This window comes from Urocitellus parryii, chromosome 5, assembly GCF_045843805.1.
Source record: "Urocitellus parryii isolate mUroPar1 chromosome 5, mUroPar1.hap1, whole genome shotgun sequence".
In the NCBI taxonomy this organism is placed as follows: domain Eukaryota; kingdom Metazoa; phylum Chordata; class Mammalia; order Rodentia; family Sciuridae; genus Urocitellus; species Urocitellus parryii.
In genome coordinates, this window is record NC_135535.1 from 79,116,392 (window position 1) to 79,127,476 (window position 11,085).

General features: G+C 37.5%; 1 protein-coding gene across 1 annotated transcript in view; it reads left to right on the forward strand.

The window, feature by feature from the left end:
• Ipo8 (importin 8) overlaps positions 1–6,549 on the forward strand; it is an 86,352-nt gene extending 79,803 nt beyond the window's left edge. The window contains exons 23-25 of the mRNA XM_077799176.1: positions 1,906–2,109; positions 4,514–4,630; positions 5,915–6,549. Of these exons, the coding sequence (XP_077655302.1) occupies positions 1,906–2,109; positions 4,514–4,630; positions 5,915–6,012 (419 nt within the window). The 3' untranslated portion in view covers positions 6,013–6,549. The remainder of the gene's footprint in view (positions 1–1,905; positions 2,110–4,513; positions 4,631–5,914) is intronic.
• The last annotated feature ends 4,536 nt before the right edge of the window (positions 6,550–11,085 follow it).

Here is an 11,085-nt window from a genome sequence, read left to right on the forward strand (position 1 = left end):
GTCTTATACGGTGCTAGAATTGATTGTGATTTGAGCATTGTTTTCTTTGACTTTTAGTCTGTTTGGCTTCATTAAACAGATTTACATTCTTTGGCTTGCTGAACATTTGACAAATATCTTGGACTTGATTGACTTGTTAATTGTATCATGTGGGATAACAGATTTGTGTACTTCTTGAAACTGTAAACTGAATTATTTTTAAACCTGAGCCTAATGGATGTTTTTATACCTGGTAAATATATTTGTAACAGAATCATATGGTCTTGCTACACATTAACAACTTAGTATTTTATTTTCTAGTTAATGCTAATAGACTCAATGAAGGCAGCAACCATGAATTAAATGAAACACTAGATTAAGAACAGTGGAGATTGATTTTTTTTTTTTTAAAAAAAAGGATTGGTAGGTGATTCATCTTCCAAAATTATTAATGAGAGATGTATTTGTAGTCTAAATATACATTTAGAATAAAGTTCAGAAATGAAGATGATTTGCTTAATCTAAAGTCAGAATAAGATTGTCAATATCAAGAATATTAGACATTTAATAATGAGATTGTAAAGCTACTTGCTAGGGCCCAGGAAATAGCACTATTTAATTCTGAGTGGAGGTTTTCCTTTTCTGGTTAAAAACAGACATTTATCTTTAGCTAAGAAAAATCAGAATTCTTGCCAGGAAACAAAAACAAACAAACAAACAAACAAAAAACCAAACTATTTTTTGATGCTAAACTTTGTGATTTCAGCAGGTATAGATTTAAAACACTTTTTGTTTTAACTGGTATATAAGGAATTTTAAGCTACCCTTTACCACTCTTACCACAAAAGTTTCTGATTTTTCTGATTTCTGAGTAGATCTTTTGAAATAGTTTCTTTTTAGAAGTTACTTTTTTCCCCCTCTTTATTATTTTTTTTGGAGGGGGTTAAGCATATTCCAAGAATTACAAATTCTTTTTTCATTTTGTTATGATCTCTTTCTAACTTCATGTTTTGCTGGTTTTTGGCTTATAAATAATATGGCTTGAAATATTTTTTTTTTCTAGTAATATTCCAAGACTTGTTGAATTTCCTACCAAAGTGTAGAATTATTAACTAGCAAAGGTATTTCTTGCTATCTTTGTAATTGTACCTTTGCCACTTTCCCCCACTACATGTCTGGTCCCAAACTATGGTTTCTTGTTTTATCTCTGTCTTTTAGTTTAATCCAACTGTTTCAGTGTGGTGTGTTTTATGGAACTAGTTTTAGATTGACGTTGCCTGGTTTACTCTAGGTTTTTCCTTTTAAGTTGATTTTTATTCTGCATTTGCTGCCTTCTAGTTACAATATTCCAGTTATAATATTCATCTAACCACTTGGAACAGAGCAGCACTGAAAATAGGTCATGTGTAACTTGGCTTATAACTTTTCAAGGCACATGTAGTTGACTACTTTATTATTATTTACATTTTTTGCATTTTTACTATTTCTATTAAAGGAAATGACCTCCTCATTTTGGTACTTCTGAACACTTTGTAATCTGTTTAATCAATGAGAGACCTGAATTCTCAATGGGAGGTCATTGTTATCTAAAACGTGTACTGATTACAAAATCATTTGATGTCTTTTTTTTAACAAAAATTATGGGAAATCTGCAGTTAAATAGTATTCTCAAGTTAATGAGTCAGCTATAGTATAACATTAGCAATGTTCAGGTAACCCGCAGATCTAGGGAAATTGTTTTCAGTGAGAAGGATAAAGCCATTCTCAATTTATCAAACTGTAGAGTAGGCATAAGGTTTATTTTTATGTATTTATGTAAAATTGTTGTTTTTCCATTTCTACATTTTTAAAATAGTCTTTTTCATAGAATTTGATCTATTACACTTGCATATTTTGATTCCTTTTAAATAATTAATGGATCCACAGAGGAGATTTCCAGTGATGAGGAGGATACAAACGTTGCTGCTCAAGCCATGCAGGCAAATAACGGGAGAGGTGGAGACGAGGAGGAAGAGGAGGATGACTGGGATGAAGAAGTGCTGGAAGAAACTGCCCTTGAGGGGTTCAGCACTCCACTTGACCTTGACAATAGTGTGGATGAATATCAGTTCTTTACACAAGCTCTGTTAAGTATGTCTTTACTCCCTGAATTTTGAGCTATTTCTTAGATTTTTTTTTTCATTCCTTTCTGTTACTTGTTTTGGGATCTGACTAAAAATTGGTATAGACACTTAAAATTTTAATTTTTTGTTACAGAAATATCCATACATATGCAAAATGAAAGGGATTAGCATAAAGAAACTCTGATCACCCAGTCCTAGCATCTTTCATCATTTTAAAGCAATAGGGTGAGCCTGTTGGTTATCCTCACGAAAGCAATTCCAGGCAAATGTGTTGTTGATCCTTTAGGCAAAAATCGAGCAAGCATTAACAGAAAAGAATGAAGTATTTCAGATGTATATTACTTAAAAATGGTGGTGTAAACCTTTTAGTTATTCACAGTCCCTGAGGGAAGGAACAGAGGGTAGCTCTTTACTTCTTAAACAGTTTACCAATTTTGTACAGCAAGACACATAAATATAATTAAAAGACTCATTGAAGATTGGGAGAGAAGACTTGCTAAATATATCATAGGCTTATGATGCACAACATCCAAAAGCCTTCTACAAATGAGTAAGACCAATGAACTAGTATAAAAATGGGAAATAGAAATTTTACAGAATAAAAATAAATGAACCGGGCATAGTGGTGCACACCTGTAATCCTAGTAGTTCTGGAGGCTGAGGCAGGAGGATTGTAAGCTCAAAACCAGAATCAGCAAAAGTGAGGTATTAAGCAACTCAGTGAGACCCTGTTTCTAAATAAAATACAAAACAGGGCTGGGGATGTGGCTCAGTGGTTGGGTGCCCCTGAGTTCAGTCCCTCCTGCAAAAGAAATGATAAACCAATGATAATATTTAGAAAATTATTAAAGAAATTATAATGAAAAAATCCCACTAATGTATATTCTGTTATGGTTAGATGGTATTTCTGTGATTGTATCATAATATAACTTATTTTTATTGTTGGGCATTTAGGATTATTTCTAGTTTTTTGTTATAAGTGATATTAAAGTGGATATGCTTCTGTATAAAATATTTTTACTGGCAGGGACAATATTAGCATAATTTTGGCATCATTTGGTGTTGTTGCAAATACCATTGATGAAGATTAAAAACTACCTAAATATTTTTATTGAAATTTCACAGGAATTAAAGAGAGTACAAGGAATGTCATTACAAAATAATTAGGAAAATAAAAGCATAAATGTGGAGATGGAAATATGATGTGTACCAAGATAGTTTTTTCCAGACATGGGTGTGCACCCTAGTCACCAACGAAACTTTTAGGTATTGAGTGGAGTCTCAAAAGATGTAGTTCATTTTTTAATTTTTCAGTAATGGGGATTGACTCTAGAGGTGATTTACCACTGAGCTATACTCCCACCCTTTTTTATTTTTAGGTACTGGAGAATGAACTCAGGGCTCAGTGGCTAAACACCCCTATCTCTAGTCCTTTTGATTTTTTATTTTAAGATAGGGTCTTGCTAAATTACAGAGGCTGGCCTGAAACTTGTGATCCTCCTACCTCAGCCTCCTGAGTATCTGGAATTATAGGTGTGTGCCTCTGTGCTCGGCATGTATGGTATTATTAAAATGCTCCTCAAGTGATAGTTAGGTACCCAGCTTTGGGCCAGTTTGTAATGACCACTGCTGAAAGCCTCAGTGAAGGAAGGAAACAGGACGAGATTGTAGCGGCTTTGAGTTCTGGTCTCCATTCCCCAGTAGAGTGTTGAGTGTTTTCTGTAAGGGCATGTGGTAGTTTACCTTCAGGGAGTTTCCAGGTGTTCAATGTGTAAAAAGAGCTGAGGGAGCCAAGCATTCTGAGATTATTTTGTTAAAGTAGGAGGAATAAGGTCCTGGAGTAGAGAATGGGATTTAATGGAAAGAATCATGTGAGTAGAAAACATCAAGTCTCAGAGGATTGGACATGAAGAGAATGTGGGCAGAGGTGGTAAGGGCTTGGGATGGGTGCCTGGGAGACTAATAGAACCAGTGATAGAAATAAGGAGATAAACAGAGTTTGGGAGGAAAGTGCTGAATTTGGTTTTATTGTGTAGAATTTGAGATGAGCTATCTAAGGGGGAAAGTCCAGTAGCTAAGGGGAAGACTTTGCCTAAATGCACACAGATGTGGGTCCTTGTTGTGGAAATAATGCTGAAGCTGCATTTTCCTCTAGAAAACTCTAGAGGAAAATGGTAACAAGTGAGTACAGGTGTATGTCCCATGATCTGGATTTTAGGGAACATTTATAGATGGTAAAATTTAGAAAGAAGAACAATTTATTCCTTGGTTAAGTTTCATCATCCTGTCCCTTATTATCTGAAGTAATTTCATTGTAATTTGATCATGCCACTCGTTTTTATCTGAGGTAATAGTTGTTATTGGACTCTTATCTTTTTCTCCTTTTCCTATACACCCCTGAAATGCAACAGCTGTGCAGAATCGGGATGCTGCCTGGTACCAGTTGCTGTTAGCCCCTCTCAGTGAGGACCAGAAGAGAACACTGCAGGAGGTGTACACATTGGCAGAGCACCGAAGGACGGTGGCAGGTCAGCCACTCACTTTCACATGTGTCAGACTGCTGGCAGCCAGACTTTTTCAGTGTCCTAGGGGGCACCTAAATATGCTTTTTAAATTTTTAGAGACCAACCCTTTATGATAATGAGGAGTTTTTATCATTGAATGGTTGTTCTTTTTAATCATTTCCAATATCTTAGATTTGCAAAAATCTGTCCATTATGTGTTTATTAGTGGTATTCCCATTCAGATCCTTATGTTATTTTGGAGGTATAGGTAAAAAGTAAGGGTAGGCATGAATCTTGCTGAGAGAGACTTAATCAGATGGACACCTACCTAAACATCTTAACCACAGGTAGACCAAAGTCCCTTTATGAATTCTTGCAAGGAACTTGTATTCCTGGAAATGAAATACTACATTAGTCATCTCTCTGTTGCTGTGACAAAATGTCTGAGAAAATAAACTTATAAGGAAGGAAAGTTTATTTTGGCTTCTAATCTCAGAGGCTTCAATCCATGGTCACTTGGCCCTGTTGCTTTTAGGCCTGTGGTACGGCTGAACATCATGTAGGAGTTTGTGGTGGAGGAAACCTGCTCATTGAGGTGGCTGGGAAACAGAGGAAGGAAGGAGCCAAGGGCATGCCCCTGTTGACCTAACTTCCCATAACTAGGCCCTACCTCTTGAAGGTTTCATCCCCCCCAGGAGTGCCAAGGCTGGCAACCAAGCCTTCAGCATGTAGGCTTTGGGGGGATATTTACAATCCAAACTGTAACAAATGCTCTCCATTTATATTTGTTGGGCTTTTTGTGTTGGTGACTCATGTTGATTTTCAGTTTTTAAGCTAAAGAAATTATTTTATTTTTATGTTGAGATTGTTATGGTCACTCCTAGATTAGCAATGGAAAAGACTTTGTGATCACAAAAATATTTTGGTAGAAAACATCGTGGATGGGCATCTAGAGTTGAGAAATCTGGTTCTTCACAGACTTAGGTCTTCGGATTTGGTATCGACCCTCCTGCTATGAGAAGTCTGGTGCCTTTTCAGCAGTAAAGACAGTGAAGCTATTGGAATCTAGCTTGAGACTTGTTTTAATTTCACTTACTGTAGTAATGTTTTTCTGTGATAGTAAACATAATTACTTATTGATGTGCTCCTGCTAAAGGCTGGCATTCAATTTGGCCAGGTAACAAATACCATAAGTCACAGTTCTTCAGTTCTAAGTATGTAAAGAATCTGGCTCTTTTGAGATTCTTTCCAACTTTGTGCCTTATGGACTCTTCTGTTTTCTTCCTCTTTTTTTTTTGAAAATGCTAGAGGCAAAGAAGAAGATTGAACAACAAGGAGGCTTCACGTTTGAAAACAAAGGAGTTCTCTCTGCCTTTAACTTTGGGACTGTGCCGGGCAACAACTGAAGGAAGGACATCAGCTGACCAGATGTCTTCGCTGTGTTTTATCTCACAATTTCACAAAGGGAGTGTGAGAGTCAAGGGGAGAAATTAGGGGGCTGCTTTTCAGGGCCCTCCTGCTGCACCAGTTATCATCTGGCATTAGGCAGTACTTTTATCCACTCTCCCTTTCCCCTTTGACCTTTCTCACCCTGAAATATATATTTTCAACAGCTACTGTAATGTATGAAATTAAAGAAAAACAGAATCATTGCATTGGAAAAAGACAAACCATACGCTCCAAAGGCTGACAGCCTATGGTGGTTTTTAGAGGATTGGATTGACTTGCAGGTCTCAGGTTTTTGCCATGCAGAATCCATGGATTTATGCGGATAACAGTGCCTTCTGTTGTACATGAATTATCAGAAAACTTTTTTTGGAGTGCATTGCAATTTTTTTAAAGCATAAAACATATTTCTAGATACAATGTAAACCTTGGTTATATGTCGACTTATTCTGCATTTTACTCTGTGAATTTACTGTTAGGCAGTTAGCTGCAAGTCACTCTGGTTTCAAAAACATCACTGCTCCCTTTGCCCACCCTGCTACGGGGGCTTTCTTCAGGGGTTGTAAAATATGCACTGGCTCTGGTTTTTCATAAGTTGTTTTGTGGCTTTCCTAAGAAGTGTCTTATTCCCTCTTCCATCATATTTTTCTGCCTTGAAAGGGGTGGGATTTCTTTCAGGATCAACAAATATGCATATCGATTTTATTCAGAACCTGATACGTTCAGGACTCAGCAGCTTCTTGGAAGCAAGTGGCAGAGGCTCATTAGTCACTGGAGTTAACAGCAAGTCTGAAGATATTCTGAATCATGTACTTAATTATGCAGTGAAGTAATGATTTTACCTAAAGCACATTGAACTTTTAGGAGAAAGATGCTGCGTAGCACAGTGTCTTTCTGGATGGGGGCTTGTATCTTCAGTAACTCATCATTCCAGCTGTGTTGGACCAGGGTCTGAACCATTTTATAATGTAATTGTTTATTTAGTCACACGACTTAAACAAGTCTAACTTGCTTTCCTACACTTCTGATTTTCTCCTACATATCTTGTTTTCGTTTTTATTATAGCTCAGTTTGTAAGGGTTGGGTATATTGGTCAGTTTTATTTTTAGATGGGTTATGATCTAGGATGGCTTTTAGTAAATATTGCAGATGGAGGATTTTTCTGAACTGTTCAAGACCAGAACATGGATCATAGTGTGTTCATTCAGTAAAATGAAAATGTACCTTGAAAATTTACATATTACTGGATGTGATACAGATTTTCCATTTTTGTGAAATGTCTGCAGTTTAAATTTCCCATCAGTGACTGGTGGAATTTTTTTCCCAGGTGCTTCCTATATTACTATCCCATATTCATATTAACTCTTTACAATTTTAGATTATTTAAATAATTTTCACAGAAGTAGTCTGAAAAGCCATGAGTTTCAGAATTAAATAATCCTCTGCTTTCCCATCCCTCACTTCCCAAGGCATTGAAGCTGAATCTTATCCTTGTCAGTTAAGAGAAAGATGGCATTGTTGGGAATGTTAGGGAACTTTGGAACTCTTATTGTGCCCATGTTCCACATGGCTTAATTTTAACATAAAATGCCTTCACACTGGATTGTAAAAGGCATGTGATTTTTGTGTGTGTGATGTATTATCTTCTGCAGTATTAAAGGGAAAGAAGTATTAATGTGCATTGCCCTATCTTGTATTTGAAGCCAGGGAAGTTGTATGATTTTGTTACCAGCAGTGCTAACCTGAATGTGATCTGGTTATCTTGGAAATGCAGGAACTTACACGAATGTACTGTAAAATAAAATGCGGACTGATTCCCAGGATTCTGAACTCTTCTGTGTAAAATGTTTTCCAAAATGTGCAGGCGCTTTAGGCAGATAACAAACTATCAGTACCTTTTTCTGACAACTGCAGCAAGGTGACTTGGTCTGGAAGGTACCAGGGACTCATCTGGGCCAACAGAAGGTCTCATCAGGAACAGCCAAAGTATGGGGAGTGGTAGGAAGCCAGCCCCCTATCTCTCTCTCTCTCTCTCTCTCTCTCTGTCTGTCTTTCTCTGTCTCTCTGTCTCTCTCTCTCTCTCTCAAATATTTTTTGTTGTAGATGGACTCAACACCTTTATTTATTTATTTATTTTATGTGGTGCTGAGAATTGAACCCAGCGCCCCACACAGTGATAGGCAAGTACTCTACCACTGAGCCCCAGTCACATATCCAAATGAGAGTGACAGAGTTCTGGAAAAGCAAGGTCATTTACCTACATCAGGAAGGGAAGGTGAAAGGGAAGGAAGAGAAAAGGTGACTAAATTGGACCAATATTCTTATTATGAAATTCGGAGTGGTCATAACTGGTTGGATATATGCTAGCCTTTATATTCTTAGTGCTTCCCTTTCTTGACAATAAAATCTTCACCTCCAAGTTATTTTAAGACTACACTGAACCAATACACTGGAAGTTAGTGAATGTTTCTAAGATAAATGACAATTTTTAAATAATTGTTTTCTAGGTGATAGAGTGAATTACATATAGTATAGTTTTCAGTAAAGGGGACTGAAAATCCAGGGGGAACTTGGCCTAGTATTAGGAACCATCTCTGTGTGCATGCACACAAGTGTTATCTGTTAAAAATCATTCAGGTGTGCTGTAGATGACAACCCTTCCTGTCCATACTCCATTGTCTGCATTGGGACCAGTGTACAGTGCTGACTCTGGGTGGGTTGTGAGCTTTTGGGTACTCTGCTGATAAGTCTGCAAAATCAAGAGAATGGCTTCTTATTTGTGCATGGACTGTGCTTGAGGAAGAAGCATAGGGCAAACAGTTAATTCTGTAGCTAAGACAGCAGAAGTATATAATCAAGAGCATGTGTTTGGAGAGGCTGGGCAAGACAGTAGTAGTGCTGGTAGAGGAAGGAGAGGAGTGTGCTCCGGAGAGGGGGGATGCAAACTGTGCCATCAGGGAGGAAGAGGGAGTGGGTTCACGTGCTCCTAGCAGGACACATGAGAAGAAATTCAGCTTGGAGGTTGCCGAACTTGAAAAAGATTTTGCAAGTAGATGGGGTTGTCTCAGGACTATCACAATGATTTGGAATGCATAGGAGCTAAGATCTATTTGGAGAAGAATATCTTCAGGAAACTTTTCCTCCAAAGAACCTATCTAGGCATGGAAGAAAAACCTGGTAAGAACGGGAACTTCCCCACAAGGCCTCACGGGTACCTTTCAGCTGTGTCTTTGCGTCAAATACACTGCTTTTGTAAATTTAGAATGATTCTCCAGTTCTGCCTAGAAGGTGAGGACAGCACCCTGTTTCTTTTTCTTGCCAGTCATTCTGTCCTGGAGACATGTTCTATAACTGGGTCTTCCCTCCTATTAATTTCCATATAGTCCGACTCCACTAGGCTTATGTCTTAAGCATGGCAATGAACTAGAACTGTGTTCCTGTCACTTGTGTTTTATTGCCTTGCCTTAGATTACACCATTGATGATAGGCTTGAGGGAGGAGACTGCTTTATATAGTGCTTTGTCTTATTTGGGCTGGGGATATAGCCCAGTTGGTAAGAGTGCTTGCCTTACATGCACAAGGCCCTGGGTTCAATTCCAGCTCCACAAATAAAATAAATAAATAAAAACAAAAACATCTTGTCATATTTATGATGTGCTGCACCTGGTGGCTAAGCATGGCTGATAGAATGAATGAATATTTGAGGTTCTACCAATGAGCTTGGAACTTAGAAATATCTCAGAGGACACCAAAAAGGGCTTAGAGACAGAGATTTCTGTGGAGGCACCTGGCTTTTAGAAGGAGAAAACAAAAATGCAGTATCAGCAGCAGCTCCTTGGTAAGAAAAGTTGGCTTGTGCCAGTGAAAGCGAGATGTTTGTGAATCACTGTGGCTGTACTTCCTGTTCTTTCTACACCTAGTGCACAATTTTTTAAAATATATTTTTTCAGCTGCTAATAGATCTTTATTTATATGTGGTGCTGAGAATCAAACCCAGTGCCTTACACATGCCAGGCAACTGTGCTACCACTGAGCCACAGATCCAGCCCCCAGTGCACAGTTTTTATGTGCAGCAGTGAGCAGTGTTCAAAATAGGTTCCTCCTCCTATTTTTTTTCTTTCTCAGACCTCTCTAGTTGCCTTTCTCCTAACTCCAACATGGTTTTTTTTTTTTTTTTTCCCTTTATGGAGTCATTATCCTCTGTGTAACTTCTAAGCTTGTTCATACTGATAACTCCCACTGTTTCACACTCACCCTGCAAACACAAAGTCTCACTAATTCCTTCTCTGAAATACATTTTGAATCTGTTTACTTCTTCCTATATCACTTTTTTCTTCCTATATCTCAAACCTGAGATCATCTACCTGCTCCTGTGACCCACCTCACTGTCCTTTCCCATTGTTCACAGAGTAGACAGATTTTTCAAAATCCTAATCTTGATGGTATCACAAACCTAAGATGTATTCAATGGCTTTGGATAAAGAGAAAATCTTTAATGTGATGTATAATGTCCAAAGTAATCTGGCTGTTCCTCACCCTCCGTAACCTTTAGTTGCCTATTTTCAGTGTTTCCAATTCATGTGTTTCTTCTAGTTGGTTCCTGGCCTTTTCTTTGTTGAAAGTTTTAAAATTCCTAACTCAATCCTGTTTGTTTTTGTTCTGCTTGGGCTTCCTGTTTCATCTTGATTTAATCTTGGTATGTTATTTAATCTTATATGTTTAATATATATGATTAATTATTTAATCTTATATGTTCCTATGAATTTATTCATTTCTTCTAGGTTGTGAAATTTGTTGGCCTGTAATTGTTCATAAATAATCCCTTATTATCTTTTTAAAAGAATTTCTGTGGCATTGCTTGTAATGTGCCCTCTTCTGTGAAGAAAATCTCTCTTGATGACTTTACAGCTGAATTTTACCAAAAATTTAAAGCACAACTAACACCAATTCTCAAAATCTCCCCCCAGAGAAATTAAAGGAGAAGGGGGTACTTTCAAACTCCTTCTATGAGGCCAGAATGGCCCTGTTATCAG